At 47.9% G+C, this 18,561-nt stretch overlaps 1 protein-coding gene across 1 annotated transcript; it reads right to left on the reverse strand.

Moving 5' to 3' along the window:
• Positions 1-15,798: 15,798 nt before the first annotated feature.
• GPR27 (G protein-coupled receptor 27) lies at positions 15,799-17,998 on the reverse strand. Its single transcript, XM_080914587.1, has one exon. The coding sequence runs from the start codon at positions 17,977-17,979 to the stop codon at positions 16,846-16,848; it is 1,134 nt and encodes a 377-aa protein (XP_080770713.1). The 5' UTR covers positions 17,980-17,998; the 3' UTR covers positions 15,799-16,845.
• Positions 17,999-18,561: the final 563 nt, after the last annotated feature.

Below are 18,561 nucleotides of genomic sequence, written 5' to 3' on the forward strand. Positions count from 1 at the left end.
TTGTTAGCTGGAATGTGGAATGGACCAGTAGGCTTGCCCTGGGAAATCCGGTGGAGCGTGTGTAATGCTGGTTGTGGCATGGGACAGGCACTAAAATGCACAATGGTGCCAATATGGTCTGGCCTTGAACAACTCACTAAGTGTTGTCAACCCATATTGTGTCACAAAATAAACATCTGAAACCTCAAGTTTAACTGACTACACATTTGCCACGCCCACCCACCCGGTGTTCCCCAGAGTGGACCCCTGCGGTCCGCTCCAGTTTTTTGCTCAGCTAGGGATTGCACAGGTACTGATGTCTGTCTGATACAATTGTATGAGATCTAGGTATATTAATCACCATTGCTGCGTTTGCACTAGAAGGAAACAACAAGAAACGGCAACAAGGGGAATTATGGGAAAAAATGGGCATGTCAGCAATCTGGCTAAAGTTATTTTCACATATCATTCAAGAGCCTTGTCATTTTAATCTTAATTTTCACCAGAATTAAAAGCCACAACTATCTCTTATACAAGCTCTTACATATACCAGTCCAGTTTAAAGGGACAGAGTCTCAGGTACCAAGCCAAGAGGACTAAACTAAAGCAAAACTGGGTAGCCATTACCACCTGGTGCCCAGAGCCTTGGTGTTTGCTCCACCCCCACTCCCCCTCCCTCTGCTCCTTATTTTTACTGTGTTTGGCATCACACACTTGTTGGAGATTAAGTGCCATCAAAACCCATCACCTTTCAGATAACTGTTTCACAAACCTTATAATCCAGTTTCTCGAAAGTTCTTATGTATAAGGGAGTCCTTGTGAGACAGTGGGGAGGGAAGGGGGAGTGTGCCAAGACACACCTGTAGAGGTCACCTGGGGAGCAAACTCAGGCAGTCAGGTTTACACAGAAAATGCTTTAACAGCCTCAACCTGGCCCTCAGAAGTTGTCTGGGACATTTTTTTTTCATGTGACTTGATAACTCTACACCCTGGCAACTTCATCTTCTGCTCCCAGGATGGCCCTTTATAACGTCTGGGAAGTCCTAGTCCTGAAACCCTACAAGGTAAGGCAAGGCGGGGATTTCTGGGTGAAAAAACAAATACCTGGTCTATTTCTGGAAAATGCAAGGTGTGGGCTTTCTTAAGTCAACGGTAGCAGAACTAGCCAGCATCTAGTGACCAAACTCAAGTGACCTTTCCACCTTCTTTTTCTGTCACCTTTCATGGACGGTGTTAAGGTTTGAATGTGAAATGTCCTCCACACAGCCATCACTGGGGATGGGCCACCTCCCACCCTGTCGCCTTTCTGAGTCTCTGCTCTGGGTGCAACGTGACCTGCAGCTTCAGACTTCTCCTCACGGATAGCCTGTAGTAACCCCTCAGCTGTGAACCCACATAAACTGTTCCTAAAGTTGCTTGCTGTTGAGTATTTTGCCAGATTAATGAGAAGAGTGATTGACACAGTCCATAGAACATTTCTAACTTCCAGTTAAAACCTGGGCTTTGTTGTTTTACCGAAGGAAAAGTTTGTGTCCGAACTACTATTCCCACAGCCAAAGGCTCTGGTGTTCCTGTCATCCCAACAATCCCATCTTCCTCTGGTTCTCATATCAGAAACCTCATCCTGTTCCTCCCTGGCTTAGTTTTTCGAGGATGAAAGGCAGGTTACTATTTCTAACCTCAAGAACAAGACGTTTGTGATATTTATCATGCACCACTATAAAAACCCACTGACAACCTTTTGTCACCCTGTTTCACACTGTCACACATTTCAGATAATATCCTTGGAACTGATATTTCATTTCTTCTGTGGTCTTTCTCCCTACTCCATTTTGTGTGTGTGTGTGTGTGTGTGTGTGTGTGTGTGTGTGTGTTTTAACATCTGTACATCTTTCACTCTTGAAAAAAAATCACTCATGGGAAGAACAACACTATCAACCACCCAAACCCACCACAGCTTCCAGGGACTAAAACACCAACCAATGAGTTCGCATGGAGAGACCCAGGGCCCAAGGTGCATATACATCGGCAGATAGCATTTTCTGACATCAATGAGAGGAGAGGCCTTTGGTCCAGCAAAGGGTCATTTCCCAGTGTAGGGGAACACCAAGGTGCTGAGGGGGGAAAGGGTGGTTGGGAGAGGGAGCACCTTCATGGAGGCAATGGGGGGGATAGGGAAGGGGTATGGGATTGGGGGAAAGGGATAACATCTGAAATGTAAATGCAGAGAGTATCCAATAAAAAAAATCAGTTAATTGGCAAATAAAATGTCTGTCTGTGGTATCCATAATATCTTGAGTTATATGTATATTATAAAATGGCTAAGCTGTACTAATTAGCATTCCTACCTCACATATCTATTCTTTATTGTGAAGACATTGAACATCTCCATGGAGGAAGTAACCCTAACTGTAGTCAACATTCCATACAACAGATTTCTCTGCTGGCATTTCTAAAGATATCCTAAGGATGACAGTCTTTTATCAATGGATCAGTTTTCTTTTAAAGATTTATTTATTGTATATATATTAGCGCTCTATCTGCATGTACAGCTGCATGCCAGAAGAGGGCATCAGATCCCATTAGAGATGGTTGTGAGCCACCATGTGGTCGCTGGGCATTGAACTCAGGACCTCTGGAAGAGCAGACAGTGCTCTTAAAACAGCTGAGCCATCTCTCCAGCCCTGTCAATGGATCTTTAAGAAAATCAATCTTTACTCCCACCAAACACACCAGGAATGTACAATTCCCATTGCTAGAGGTGCTATTAATATGTGACTCTGTGTCAGAGGCAGGCATGATGTCACCATGTATGCCAGGCTGTGAACCATCATGTTCCTGCCTCAGCCTCTCCAGTGCCAGGATTAGAGTCATGTGGCCGTGCCCAACTGACATGCTACCACCCTCCAGTATGTTAATTAGGTCTGTCTGGGATGAAGCCTAGGAGTTTTGATAAAGACCCCTTCCCCTTTAAGGTATGCTTATAATTGAGAGCCACTGAGAAAGAGTAAAGGATAACCCATCTCTGGAAAGGCCACACTTACTGTGACAACAGCCAACGAGACAATTTTCTAGTTAAAATAGAAGGCAGAAGCGAAATATCTTTTCAAGTTCCTTGGTGTGATTGCCACTGGTCTCTCCCATTTGAGAAGGAATCCCACAGAGGCGGCTGCCCTGGAGAATTCAGTGGTGGTCACAGTAGTGTGTACACTACTTTCGAACAGTGTGAACAGCACCCTCCCACCCCAAGGTAGGGGAGGTAGGCAGGGGTGGTTGGGGGAGGCAGATGGTGAGAGGGAGGATTTTACCCAGTTGATCTGCGGCTCTCCTGTAGCTCAGTTTTCTCTTCATTGTAGACTTTCCAGGGGGACATTTCAAGTGACTCGTTGTCTGAACCCCCACCCCTCGACAAATAGTTCTTGCCCTTGGTTCTCAGCACTTCTGCTCTAATGGCCCATAAGTCACCATGTATTCAAATGTGCACTAGTCACCAAAGGCTAAGGGCAAGAAAGTGGGAAGTCCACAGCATAGACACTGCGATTCGAGATGACAAAATGCTCAGATTGCACATGCATTTTTGAGTGCCTGTCTTTGTGCCCTTCTTTCTTGTGATGTCTGGGACCCTCATGCCTGCAGCTGCGCAGTGGCCTGTTCCCTGGAGTTACCACCCATCCATACTTCCAGGTACCTGTGTCCCATGAGTTCCTAGGGCTTTGAAGTTGGCAGTGTTGCACACTGTGGTAGGATTCCAGTGTCCTGCCCTAGCTCTGACAGCTGGCGGTGTCATTAGACATTGTGGGTGCCATTAGACATTGTGGGTGCCATTAGACATTGTGGGTGTCATTAGACATTGTGGGTGTCATTAGACATTGTGGGTGCCATTAGACATTGTGGGTGCCATCAGACATTGTGGGTGCCATTAGACATTGTCATGCTTCTTAGATAGGAAAACCTGAGCTTTGGTCTAAAGCTCTTTGGTGTCCACTTAGTATTTTTGAATCTTTTTTAAAAAATTATTTATTTAATGTATGAGCGCTCTGCTGCATATACACCTGCCTGTCTGAAGAGGGCGTCAGGTCCCCCTATAGATGGTTGTGAGCCACCTTGGTGCTTGCTGGGAATTGAGCCCATGACCTCTGGAAGAACAGCCAGTGCTCTTAACCACTGAGCCATCTCACCAGCCCCGATACTTTTTGACTAAACATTTTATCTCCTTCTCAAAGGGTAAAACAACCATAAGAGTTAACCCTTTGCAGACTGTAGGGACAGCTCAGTTGGTCAATTACTTGTGCAAAGATAATAATCTGAGAATAGTCTCCAGAAATCACATAAAAAGTAGAAAGTAGCAGCAAATGCCAACCATCCCGGAGCTGGCACTGAGGGGTCCTTACAAGTATAAAGACAGTGTGGCCCAGTTGGATGCTCTCAGCTTGTCTCGTGTAGGTCAGTGTAGGAACAAGAGGCCGAGTAACGTTCATTACTAAGGGGTGATTAAACCTCTGGGCCATAGTGCTAATCAAGCTTCCACAGTTGTTCAAATTCATATGCTTGTCTCTTTTTATTAAAATACAAGTAATTTGTGTGTGGCGGGGGGTCCACTGGAGATATTCAAGGAAATTTGGAGAAAACTGTTTTATTAAGTTAGGTTTAAGGAACTATTGAGAACTTTCCCGGACCGCATTCCTCCATAGACAATGCTGGCAAGAGACTGTTTGGCTCATTTAAAACACACAACTCAATCAGCAAAACTTTTTTTTAACAAAACTTTTTATTATGGAAAATTTAAACATGCCCATTCTTTTTGTTGGTTTGTTTTTGAAAGACATGGTTTCTCTGTGTAGCCCTGGCTGTCTTTGAACTTACTCTCTAGACCAGGCTGGCCTCGAACTTAGAGGTCTACCTGCCTCTGGCTCCCAAGGGCTGGGATTAAAGGTGTTGGCTACCATCGCTCAGCAAACATGGACTTTCTTAAGAGCAGGGGTTGATGAGATGTCTCAGCAGATAAAGGCACTTACCACTCTCCTAATGGCCTGAGTTTGACCTTCATGAAAATCTGGTGATATCAAAGGGGTTCCACTGGTCAGTTTCAGTTCATCTGAAAGGAAGGAACCTCAGTTGAGAAACTGCCTCTGTAAGATCTGGCTGTAAGCATTTTATTAGTGATTGATAGGCGAGGGCCCAGCCCACTGTAGAAGGTGTCATCCTTGGGCTGGTGGTCCGGGGTTTCATAAGAAAGCAGGCAGAACAACCATGACGAACAACCCAGTAAGCAGCACCCCTCTGTGCCCTCTGCATCAGCTCCTATCTCCAGGTTCCTGCCCTGTTTGAGTTCCTGTCCTGACTTCCTTTGATAACAGTGACGTGGAAGTTTAAATTAAAATAAACCCCTCCTTCCAAACTTGCCTTGTTCATGGTGTTATGTCACAGCCTAAGACAGGGTTTTTATTAAAGAGCAAACTTTGGTCCTAACGACTCCCCTCCTCCAGCTACCTGTGTTACCCTGTGATTATTCCCTCTCATTGTCCTGCCGTCTACCAAGGTTCAATGCAGCCAAAAGGTGCCCTTCAAACAAGAGATGCTTAGCACGCATTATTTGCTATGTTTTTATGGTTGCATGGCATATGTTAATATTCTCTATCATTTTTTTTTTTTTTTTCATTTCTGTAAGAGCTGAGAAACCTATGGCTAGAAGAAGAGACCTATAGAGTTGTGTCCTCTACAGCTCACTGTTCCCCCATTCAGAGACCGTCTACCAGGTGTCCAAGTGTGATTATGTGACTTAAATTCAGAGCAGCGGAAGGGAGCAGATGTGGTCTCCCTTACTTTACTAAACGAAAACTGAGCTTCCTTTCCAACAGAGAGAGACGAGTACATTGGCATAAGGCCCTGGCAGTGAAGGACCTGGGAAAGCTGGTTGAGTTGACTCATCAGCCAGAATCCCTGGGGCCTCCTGATGCATGCACCCTCAATGTGGGAAGAAGCACTCGAGTGCCTTCTGTGGAGTCATCTAGGTAAACATCTCCATCATCTCTTTCCTAACTGTTAAGCTGAGTATTTCTAACAGGTTATTATCACTTTGTTACATTTTAAGCTGCAGTGTGTAACCTTTGAAAATTACTGTAAGGTGCTGGGGATATGGCTCAGTGGTTAAGAGCACTCTTCTGGAGGACCTTGGCTACCATGGGTACCAGATGTACACATGGAACAGAGCCATGCATGCAGACAAAGTAACAATACACATAAAATAAAGATAAAAACAATGGTAGCCAGGTATAGTAGCACATAGCTATGATCCCAGCACTCAGGAGCTAGAGACTGAGGAATCAGGAGTTCAAGGTCTTCTTGTAACACAGTAAGTTTGAGGCTACTTAGGTAGCATTTGTAGACCAGGCTCTACCTGGTCTCAAAACCAAAATTGAAAAATGAAGACACTCGGTTTGTAGTGGTTGTCCTTCAGAAAGCAGAGTCAACCCCACACTGACCTCAGATTGGTTTTGGGTGTTGAGACTGATGACAGACCAAACCCAAAAGTGATGCACCCAGATTTTATGTGGGTACGTGGTGATAGCCAAACAGGCACACATCTCAACAACAAGGACTTTCTGTCTTAGCCTTTAATGTGGCCAAGAGGTAAAAGTAGGGCTGAAGATCCTGTGTAGTTGAACCAGTTTAGGCTTATCCCTGACCAGCTTAAAAATAAATGAGTCTCAGACTACAGTTATTTTGCTTGGTTTTGACAATTAAGGGGGTTAATCTCTAACCTACTTTTCTAACTGCTGGACTGGTTACCTCCCCAGCAGTGTCCCCAAAGACACGCTGTTTCTCCTGGCCATGTGCTCATGGTACCTCTCCTCTAGTGGCACCTTCTCCTCTCTCTCCTCCTGGTCTCTCCTCTCCTTTCGCTTCTCCACCCCAACCAGGTAACTTAAAACCTACCAATCTCTAATCCCTCAGTAACCCATCGAGTGTAGCCAATTTTATTCAACCAATAGTTTAAAATTAAGAAACAAGGTTTGCACAACAAAATCTTGTATATGTGAGAATTAAGAGTACAGAATTTAGCATTGTAGCAGAACAACAGACCAAACCTCCATAGTGTTGTCAGGGTTGGCTAGCTCAGGGATAGAACCAGAAGGTGGAGAGCCATGGCAGTCACAGGTCAGTTCTCCCTCCTGGAGTCTGAGAATGTTCAAACTATGGAGGGCTAGACCTGCATTTCCTCCTCACAGACCTGATGGTCCCTGACTCAGTAAAGCAAGGATCTCTTTAGAAATGGTGAAACTCGGGTGGTTTGATCATGAGCACACAGGGATGGAGAAGACCACAGAGACTGTGAGTCTGTCTTGCAGCTAGTGTCCAGAGCCGGATACATGTCAAATGCCCACAGACTAAGAAATGGGGGGGGTGTATGGGGAGGTGTCACAAAACAACTGTACATTTTCTCATGGTGTTTAAGTGAATTTAATTCTATCCAAGAAGTGTTGGGGGTGAGGGATTGAAGAAGAAATCAACTGTAAATTATGAACTTTCGGCGAGCAACAATAGCAAAGGTAATAAACTGTTGGCAGTCAACTAATGGCTTTATGTAATTGGGTTCCTTCAATAAAAACAGGTTATTAAATATATACCTACCACTATTTAATTCTAATATCTTTACAAACCTTATAAAGCAACTTAACAAATTTTCTTTCAAAAATCCTTTGTCAGACCACACATGTCGCCGTATTCATAAAAGATTAGAACAATTATGCAAACAGCATTCCAGAAATAGCTCTGGGTATCCCATAATTCCTCAAGATAGATATGCAAATGAAACTGATCTCAACTGTGAGCTTAAAGAATTCCTCGTGGCCCAATTACACTCTCCACATACACCACTTCCCTGAATGCAAGCCCACAGTGGGAATCCTTTCTCCTTCTGCCCAGCATATGGGCACACCAACATAAGAGTCAGGGACTATTGTGGAAAAAAAAGGAGGAGCATGGAATATTAAATGGGGAGTCTCATCATCTTGTGCATTTTAAATTACATTCTCACCCTTCCCCCCAGGACTGGGGATGGAACCTAAGCCCCAGGCTCTACCACCAAAGTAAAACGCTAGTTCTGCTATAGATTTTCTTTTCTCCTCTCCCTTCAATTTGATTTCTCTCCCTTGCTCTCAGTCTCTCTCTCTCTCTCTCTCTCTCTCTCTCTCTCACTCACTCACTCACTCACTCTCTCTCTCTCTCTCTCTCTTTATCTCTCTGTGTGTCTTTCATGTGTGTGTCTGTCTGTCTATCTGTCTCTCTGTCTCTGTGTGTGTATGTTTCTGTCTGTCTGTCTCTGTCTGTCTGTCTGTCTCTCTCTATCTCTATCTCTGTGTGTGTGTGTGTGTGTCTTTCATGTGTGTGTGTCTGTCTGTCTGTCTCTCTGTCTCTGTGTGTGCATGTCTCTGTCTGTCTGTCTCTGTCTGTCTGTCTGTCTGTCTGTTTATCTCTCTCTCTCTCTCTCTCTCTCTCTCTCTCTGTGTGTGTGTGTGTGTGTGTGTGTGTATGGTGTAGTGTATGCATCTATGCAGATGTATGTGTGCAGACAAAGGCCACAGCTTTTCCAGTGTCGTCCTTAATCACTCTTCACTTTATTTTTTGAGACAGGATCTCTCAGTAACCTGGAACTCACCCATTCATCTAGACTGGTGACTGCTCAGAATGCTTTCAGTGGCCTCTGTACCATGGGCTTACAGGTCTGCACAGCTGTCCTTAGTTTTTTACCTGGGTGCTGGGTGTCAGAACCCAGGTCCCCATGCTTATGTGTCAAACACTGTAGCCAAAGAGCCACGTCCCCAGCCCATACTTTGTAACTATTAAATCGAGAAACAGTAACTAGTAAGCTGTTGCTGAAGCTTAACTGATTCCAAGGCTCCTTTGAAACTAATGTGTGTCTCTCTGTTCTTTCCAGGTTTCAAGCCAGAAACCACAGGGGCTTCTCACATGTCATTTCCCAGCAGAACACTAAGATGTCCCTCCCACGGGGCTACGGGGCTACGCAGACCAGCCTTCTACAGGTAATAGAGTTGTACTCAAGAAATGTTTAAATGTATAGTAGGTTCCTAACAGTTTGTATTCGCCCCAACTGTTGTAGGCTGGCCACTTAAAACTTAATTCGTAACTGACTAAATGATTCCTCCCAGAAACCGGGAGGCAATAAGCTTCTATTTACCTGTCTCTGTAATGATATCAGGAAATGAGATGACAGTATTTATACCTCTGAAATGTGTCTGCGGTTTCTTAGTATAATTCAAACAGACTTCCACCTTCCAGGTGTAAGTCTCAGGCTATTTATCAGGATACAGGGTCCCAAGCCTTCCCTTGATTAGGGCTGTTCTTTCTTAAAACAACAACCACAAAATACCCTTTCCTGCAGTGTAAGCCTGCTCCTCCTTCATGTTCTAGGAGGCATTTCTGTGGTCCTTGCAAGGGAAATGTGTTTGCTTTCTGCAAAGTTTGGACAGAACTCACCATCTCAGCATCCCGGCGTCCCGGCATGGGAATGTTACATAACACATTTCTCCCATGATAGTGACCCCGTTCCTTCTTGGCACTGGAGCTTTTGGATAGAACAGAGACAGGAAATTTTGAAGGGAGAAATCTGTGATTTTATTTTACTGAGAGAAATAAATTTTTAAATGGATTCCAGAGTGAACGGAGAGCTGCTGTAGTCAGCGGGAGATGTACAGCGGGGGAGGAGGGGACAGTGGAGCCCGGGACATTTGTTGTTCGAGTTTTTCTCTTCCTTGTCAACTGCGAAACCAGAGCTGAAGGCTAGTCAGCCTTTCCCAGACAAGCTGGAATGAAGTCTGGCCTCTGCAATATTCTGGCTCTCCATGTGGATCCCCTCTTGGCATCTCTCAGGTTCTGCCTTACTTCATGACTCTGGGTGCCTTTGCCAAGTTTCCCCAGTTAATTAACTAGTAACCAAGAAAACTGTGCCTCACTTGCCCCTGTGTTCCCTCCCCCACTGGCCAACACAGAACTGGCTTCATGCTGACTTTCCCTGTGTGTTGGTTGGGTGGGTGTATATGTCATTGCCCAGATTCCTGTAATTAGTTATATGACTGTAGCAGTTACTTTTCTATTCTCTGTGATGATACCCAAAAGGAGCAACTCCAGGGAAGGATTTATTCTGGATCCCGGTTCAGGGACTATAACTCACCATGATAGACCATGAAGGCCCTGTGGATGCCAGGTGAATATAATTCACCAAGACATGGCGGTTGGAGGGTGGGTGGGGTCTGTGATTATGGGTGTCATGACAGCAGCATCTCACAGAGAGGGACCAGCAAGCAGATGTAGGAAAGAAACTAAAGAGGGCTATAACCCCCAAGGTGTGCCCCTGTGATCTACATCAGCCAACAAGGTTCTATTTGCCAGTGGTTCCACAGCCTCCCAAAATAGATCTTCTAGCTGACGTGCTAAATATTCAAACACATAAGCCTGGGCAAAGGGGAGAGTGGGCCAGACATAGCACATGAAACCAGAAGAATAACCTTTAGAATTTACACATCCATTGGTCAAAGGGTTTACAATGTAATTATATAGAACTGATCTTGTAATAATAAAAATGAGAAATCCATTTCAAGCTAGGTGCAGTGGGACATACCTTTAATCACAACAGTTGAGGAGTAGAGGCAGATTCTGTGAGTTCAAGGCCAGTTTGATCAACATCGTGAGTTCCAGGCCTGCCAAGGCTACATATTAAGACCATGTCAAAAGCAAACAAATAAATAAATAACAATAAAACAAAGCAAAGCAAAACAAAACAAAACAAAAAACAAGCAAACTAAACAACACTATTTCATTATTTTTCTGGTGTGAAGATTATTAGTAGCAGATAGGAGAATCTGATAGGTAGAAAGCATGACTTTGGTATCCATCTGTGTGTGTGTGTGTGTGTGTGTGTGTGTCTGTGCCGGTACTGTATGTCCAAGTGTGCCTATGTGTGAGGATGTGTGTGGAACTTGGAGGACAACCTATGATGTTGATCTTCAGGCACTATCTACTTAATTTTTTAAATTTTGTCTATGCGGTCAGTATGCATCTGTGTGTATGCATGTTTGTATGTGTGTGGGTGTGCACGGGTACAGATGTGCGGAGGCCAGAGTTAGATGTCAGGTGTGTTCCTCAGTTGCTCTCCACCACATACTTTGAGTTAGGGCCTCTCACTTGAACGCAGAGCTCATCAGTTGCGCTAGTTTAGCTGGCCAGCATGCTTCCGGGATCCTGCCTCTATCTTTCTTGTTCTGGGATTACAGTCTGGCCACCATGCCTGCCTTGTACTTGCATGGTGAATGAATGTATCTGGACTCTGCTCTTCTAGTCTTCAGGCTTGCTCAGCAAGTGCTTTACCCACTTCATTTGCTCGCTTGTTTGTGTGTTTGTGTGTTTGTTTGTTTGTTTTGAGGACAGGCTCTCTCAGTAGCCTGGGACTCATTAAGTAGGTTACCCTTGTTGGACAGTGAGCTCTAGGAATCCTTGCAGTAACTCCAACCATAGGTGTTTTCACTTCACAGTTAAGAGTCCAGCGCAGCAGTTCTCAACCTGTGGGTCACAAATCCTTTGGGGAATTGCATATCAAATATCCTGCATATCTGATAGCCACATTAGGATTCAGAACAGTAAGAAAATTACAGTTACGAAGTAGCAAGAAAATAGTTTTCATGGTTCCGGTTCACCAGGACATGAGGAACTGTGTAAAAGGGTTGTGGCATTAGGGAGTTTGAGGACCACTGAGGCAGAGATTAAGGAGCATTAAGGCAGGTACCTGAGCATCCTCTGTCTGTGGCTTTCACTGCCATCACAGTGTCTATCCCCCTGGTTCGAAGGCACCTGGGCTGCTGTGGCTTCAAGCATCATATTCTCATCCAAGAGCACCCCAAAGGGAATGCAATGAGCAAAAGTGGGAGATAGGACTTTTTACCAGCTGGGTTCAACCCTAAACGCTGTGTTCACATTAACGAAAAGGGAGAAAGAATCTCTTAAATTCGGATAACTCTTGGTTTTACTTTTCTTTCTTCCTGGAGTAGCCCAGAGGCACAGTGCAGGCATAGGACCAGGTGTCAGTGGCTGAGAAGAGTCCCCGTTATCGACTTCCCTCCTCACAGACAGGGCTCTAAAGGTCAGTGGTCTTGGCTCTTCGCATGGGTGAAGTACCTCGCAAGTACCTGAGAGAATATTGAGTCAGCTACCTCAGTGTCCTGACAGTTTTAGGCACCAGAGACAAGAAGTCAGTACTTGACTGCTTCAAGCAATCTCAAGACTACAGCAGCACCTTGACTCTCTCCCACAGCGTGCACTGGGATAAAGCCGGTCACTGTGTGGAGGCCAGGCATTGACCCTTTGTGTCTAACCGTTCTTTGGGTCTGAAAGATTAAATGAAGTTCAGAAGTGTCAGGGCAGTAAGATCTTTGGATATGGGGACAAATTCTAATATATGTGACACTGCCGGTGACCTGGAGGACAAGAGAGGGGCAGAGGAGATACCAAGTGTCCCATGAGCTGATGCTCATGGCCTTCCTAGAGGGATCAGAGTACAGGACATTGTAGCTGGTCAAGAAGGGTTTTCTAAAGTCCTCAGCCTGGGTCCAACACAGAACTGATGTCCAGGTAGGACCTGGAGCTCTGCTATTTGTACAGTCTCCTTGTGTTCACAGCACCTTAGACACTCACCTGTTGCACATAAGATGGAGAGGAGTCCCTAGGCAATTGTAGGGAGCAAGGAAGGTATGTCCACAAGGAGACCCAGAGGTGGACTAAAGAGCCAAGCCCGAGATGCCCTCCTAGGACAACAAAGACGGTACCGGGCAGTCCTGAGGGTTGTTAGGAAAATACATGGCACACCCCACCAACTCTGTGATCCCCCTGAAAATTAAACTGAGCTCTCTGCCTTGGTCCCATCTTCCTTGGAACTTCCTGTCCATGAGAATGACATAGAGGCAGACACATGGCAGAGGAACGGGGAAGTTGGCTTGTGTACCTATGGAGGCTGCAGGAAAGAAAGGACTAGCAGAGACGGCCATGCTGGGAGAGCCAGTGGACAGCACCCCATGTCCATAGTTATCTGAGTGGATTAAGACTCGGGATCTGATCAGGAAGACCACACCTGAAAGAATACCTTGGCTTATAACCCAGATAGTCCTTGTTGATGTGATGCTCCAGCCCGGGTTCTGTTCTCTCCAGGGCCAAACATCTCTTTTGCTATTTCAGCTAGATTAAAACCACTACCACCACCACCAGAAACAAACAAAACAACAACAAAAACAAGCAATCAGTAAGCCCCAAATCAGACCTAGAATCTTGCCTCTTCTGGGCAGGGTATCTGAAAGATGGGCTGAAATAATATAAAAGAATCTGAGGATCCAGGTGGTGGTGACACACGCCTTTAATCCCAGCACTCAGGAGACAGAGGCAGCAGATCTCTGAGTTCAAGGACAGCTTGGTGTACAAAAGAGTTCCAGGACAGCCAGAGCTACCACAGAAATCCTGTCTCAAACCACCACCCCCCAAAAAGAAAAGGGGGAGGTGGGAGAAAGGGGCAATAAAAAAAAGGAAAGGAGAAAGAAGGGGTGAGCTGGAGAAATGGGTCAGCTTACTGCTCACCAAGCCTGATGAAACTGTTTAATCTCACACAGTGGAGAAAACCAACTTCTTCAAGAAGCCCTCTTTCTTCCACTTGTATACCATATCATGGGCTTGTATGTAACACACAATCATGTGCTCACACACGAACTCGCCCATAAAATGCATGGAAACAAATTTGACAAAGCTGACAGGTTCTGGTAAGACTGCAAGGTGGATCCAAAGACTGTGGATGCCATTATGGCTGCCGATTTGTTATTTGCTCCCCGATTTGCTGGAAGTAGCCACTTTTTTAAAAGGGAAAGTCAGGTTTCAATTTATAACGGCACCACTCCTGCTGCAAAGCTACCAAAGAGAAGGTACCAAAGACCAGAAGCTGCTTATTTTAAATTCAATAAATCCATGCCAGCACATGCAGATAGAATTTCTATACATAGCTTCTTTTTCCCCTGTTGCTTTGAGCATCGGGACAAGTCATTCATCTCACCCTTGAGGGGGGGTGCTGAATTAATGTCCCAGATTAGCAAATGAGCCATCCTAGTGCCCGTCTTCTTTAAGTGCACTGTACCTGCTCTGCTACAATAAGCTGACGATCCGGGACACAGCTGCCCGGTCCTTGCTGGCCGCTTGCTGCTCTGACTTGCATCCTCAGTGGAAACCGTGCCTTCCTCTATAAGCAAGTCTATACACACAGCATGTCAAAAGTAAGTGATGTCTTGAGCCAACTGAGGGATGTAGAAGATGACTTCTCCGTGACGAAGGGTTCCCAACTCAGCACATCCCAAATGGAACCACCGGGCTATGTAGGCCTGGCTGGCTAATGCCTCTGAAAACACACCAGGAACTCAGGACTCCCAGCATCAACAGGTATGGTTGTCTCTGATCTGGCCTAGCTGCTGCCCTAGGCTGGACTAGCTTAGGGGATATCCTGAGATGGGTGGTTTCCTGTGGTGTGCTGGGTGCTGATAAATAAAACATGGCCTTGGTGGCCTCTGTGGCTTGAACTTGAGTCACTTGAACAGGCATGTGTGAGAGAGGATTAATTTCCCTGCCCCCTCTGTCTTTGACTTCAGTGAGATTTCTGATGAATGACCCTTGAAAACCCAGGGATAGAACTCGACCTGAACTGAGGTCACAGGGAGAACAAGAGCCTTCCAAATGGACTGGTGTTTTCAGTTTTCACAAGCAGAACAAAATAATGCTATTTAGTGAAGACAGATTGGCCACATGCCCTTAGTGTTCATCTCTCTTGGACATAATGTTTAATAGTTAATGTTATGTTCAAAATAAACCATATATTTACAACATCCATTATGAATAGTTTGTCAAATTGATTTTTTTTCTTTTAAATCAGTGGGTTTTTCCCCCTATGCATCAAACTCAAGGCCTCTCAGGTTCTAAGCAAATGTTCTCCTGAGCTACATCTCCAACCCATTGCTTAAAAAAAAAAAAAAAAACCTAAAAAAGTACGTGTGTTCAGCATTTCTTTCATTTAATGAGAAAGATTTGACCATTTTTATCTTGTACTTCAAACTTAAAATGCTGGCACTGGGGAGATGGCTCAGTGGAAAACCGCCTGCTGTAAAAGCATGAGAGGCTAAGGGCAGATCCCTAGCAGCACTCACCAAAAAAGTAAAAATCCGGGAGCATCTGTAATTTCCAGATTACAGACAAATAGGAAGGTACAGACAGATAGGAAGGTCCCTGGGCTTACTAGCCAGCCATTCCAGCCAATTGGCAAGCTTCTGGTTGACCGAGAGACCTTGTCTCAAAAAATAACATGGAGAGGAAGAGCCACAGAGCTCAACTTCTGGCATCCATGACTAACCTCCATCTTCACTCAAAACGCTCCCAATTCTCAGAGCTGCTAATATCTAAACTAAGCCCCTAAAATGGGACAGCAGACACTAACGGACAGTGCGTGTTACTTAGCAACAGACTAAAGAGACTTGGCCTCAAACACAAACCCAGCCACTCCAGAATGAAAATACTGGTATATTTGTGTAATGCAAAGAGAAGTACAGATAGAAATCTTCCAAACGCAATACATTAATAAAAACAGAGCAGTTTAAGCAAAAAGTATTATACAGTACTTGCAATGTAGTCGTTCAGTTTCAAGTGACAATGTCTAACAGAGAGAGAGTATTTGAAATTATAGTACGTATTAATCATTTAAAACAGCCATGAGTAGAACAGCACCACCTAACTTAGCAAACACCGCAGGAAAATGTTTTGTCTCCCGAGAGAGGCACCGTTACATCCCTTATCTTTTTAACCACAGACAAGTCTTCAGAGTGAAAATTAGCTTCATAATACAGAGTAAAACCGGGCTTATTACAGCACGAGCCATTTCCACAAAAGTATTTCAACTTTTTTATTGGGGGGGGGGGAATCCCCAAATCCCTAACCCAAACAAACCTGTAGTTTTCTGCCCTCCAGAGCCCACCCCATCCGCAAATCACAATCGGTACAAACACATGCAATACTGTTTTTTTTTTCTCCACATTACTATCCAAAACACTTTTTACTGTTTAAAACTCACAGTCCCACAGCAAGTTTCCATTCAACATTGATCTACAGAGCAGCTGTTGCTGATGCATTGTTTTAAAACAACTTACACAGGGCCCCAAACCTTGCTCCTTATGTGACTCAAAAGAAACTGCCCTCCTGCCCACCTGCATTTTCTCCTAAAGTTCATTGTCACCGCTGGGAGAAGTTCCCCACACCCCCAAACAAGGCACACAGCTCACCTGGCCCTGTGGCCTGCAGTTCTGAGGGGACTCTAGACAACTTGTTCATCCCTCTCTTCCATCTCCAGCAGAAGATCCCCTAGCTCCCTCTCCTTCACTGCAACACAAAGGTAATGCCACTTGAGGTTGTCAAAAATAGCCTCTGTAGAAAACTGGCCATGGTCTCTAGGAAACTTTGCATGAATAAAATCAGTGTAGCCTTTATCTTAAAAAAAAAAAAAATCACACGTGGAAGAAAAGAAGTCGGTACCAGTACAAAAAGGCTGCAGGGCCTACTGTCAGGAAGAAAGTATAATTAAATAGGAGGATGGAGCTGGACCTCGGCATCCCCTCCCCCGCCCCCAGAACAGGGGTCTATACAATCCAAGTGCGTGTCCACTTTGAGAGTCTTGGGAAGGCTCACCCCATTCTCACCAAGCGGAGAAAAACCAGACACGGGACAGAAGGGAAAGTTGCGCGGTCACAATCGAAGCCAGAGGGAGCCTGGGTGGCAGAACGCGCTTCACAAACCAATGCCTTTCAGGTCGCAGGGGAGGGTAGCCTGCGTGGCCTGGGGGCTCTGGCAGCAGGGGAACTGGGCTCTGAAACAGTCCCTCAGCTCCCGGTTGAAGAGGAAACACACCACGGGGTTGATGCCGGCCTGCGCGAATGTCAGCCACACCGAGGCTGTCAGGTAGGCCTGCGGGACAGCGCCGGGCCGCACCAGGACGCGCAGGTAACTGGCCACCACATAGGGCCCCCAGAGGAGCAGGAAGAGCAGCGTGATGGCGTAGAACATCTTGCACAGCCTCTTCTCCGTCTTGAACTCCTCCAGCACCAGGAGGCGCCGGGCACCGCGGCCCGGGCCTGCAGGCCTGATGCCCACGAGCGCAGGTGGCGTGGGCCCACGGCCGAAGCCCGCCGTCCAGTTGGCGGCCGCCTGACCGGTGGCGCCCGGGCCGTGGAAGGTCCAGTCGTGGCTGACGGCCGGCACCAGGCGCGCGGGCCGCATCTTGCGGCGGTCGTGGATGAAGAAGAGCAGGCGGAGGTAGACGAGGTGCGTGGCGCCCACCACCGCGGCCAGGAGCAGCAGGAAGCCTAGCGCACCCGGGGCGCCGTCGGGCCGCTGCTCCAGGGCGCACGGCGCGTCCTCGTCGTCCGCGCCACCGCCGTCCAGCACCGGCGGGAAGGCCGCGGCCAAAGCCAGCGCCCAGGCGGCGCACACCAGCATCGCGGCGCACGGCCAGCCGGCCAGGCGCTCGGCATAGAAGCGGTGGTGCGCGATGGCCAGGTAGCGGGTGACGCCCACGCCCAGCAGCAGGAAGGCCGCGTGGAAGCAGAAGAGTGCGGCCAGGAAGGCCAGCAGCTTGCAGCCCAGCGCGCCCGGAGGCGTCCCCGCCGCGGCCGCCGCGCGCCGCGCCGCCAGCATGACTGCCGGGAGGCAGGCGAGCGCGCGCAGCCCGTCGGCCAGGCACAGGTCGAGCAGCAGGTAGTACGGCGCGCGGTGCAGGCTGCGCTCCCGCACGATGAGCAACGCGAACAGCACGTTGCCCGCCAGGCTCACGCACAGCAGCAGGCTGAGCGTGGCCAGCCTGAGGCCCAGCGCCGCAGCCTCGGCCCCGCCGCCGCCGCCGCCCGGCTCACTAGCGTTCGCCATCGCGGCCGTGCTCCTCCCCGCCGGCCCTCGCCGCTCGCCGTAGGCCGCCCCGGGCCTGCGTTCCGCCACGCTAGCTCTCCGGGCCCGCGGGGTTGTCAGCCCGCGCCCGGCCGGCCCTGCCCCGGGGGCTCCGCGCGCCTCGGCCGCGCCGCCGCCATCTCAGTCGCGGTGCGCGCGGGAGGCGACGGCCACTCCCTGCGCCCTGGGCGCGGCGGGCTTCACTGCGGGCAGGCCCGCAGCCCCCCGCATGCTCCGCGTCCTCCTCCCGGTCCTCCTCCGCCGCCGCGCCTCTTGGCTCTGCCCCCCGCGGGGCCCGCCGCTGCCGCTGCCGCCGCCTTCGCCACCGCCTTCGCCGCCGCCGCCGCCGCCGAGCCCCCTCCCCTCCGCCGGAGCGCGCAGCGTGGCCGCCGCCGCCAGTCCCGCCGAGGCATCCCGCGCCGCACCGGGCCTGGCTGGGCTGGGGGCGCCGTTGCGACAGCCGGGAGGGGAGGCAGGGCCCAGGACGCGAGGTGGCGACAAGTCGCGTTTGGCCCCAGGTAAACGGGGGTCCGGCAGCGGCGGTGTCAAGCGCCAGCGCTGGGG

Source organism: Micromys minutus, assembly GCF_963924665.1.
Source record: "Micromys minutus genome assembly, chromosome: 3".
Lineage (NCBI taxonomy): Eukaryota > Metazoa > Chordata > Mammalia > Rodentia > Muridae > Micromys > Micromys minutus.

Excerpts from the sequence above, each read along its gene's own strand:
- GPR27 (XM_080914587.1), bottom strand. The coding sequence starts at position 17,979 with ATGGCGAACGCTAGTGAGCCGGGCGGCGGCGGCGGCGGGGCCGAGGCT.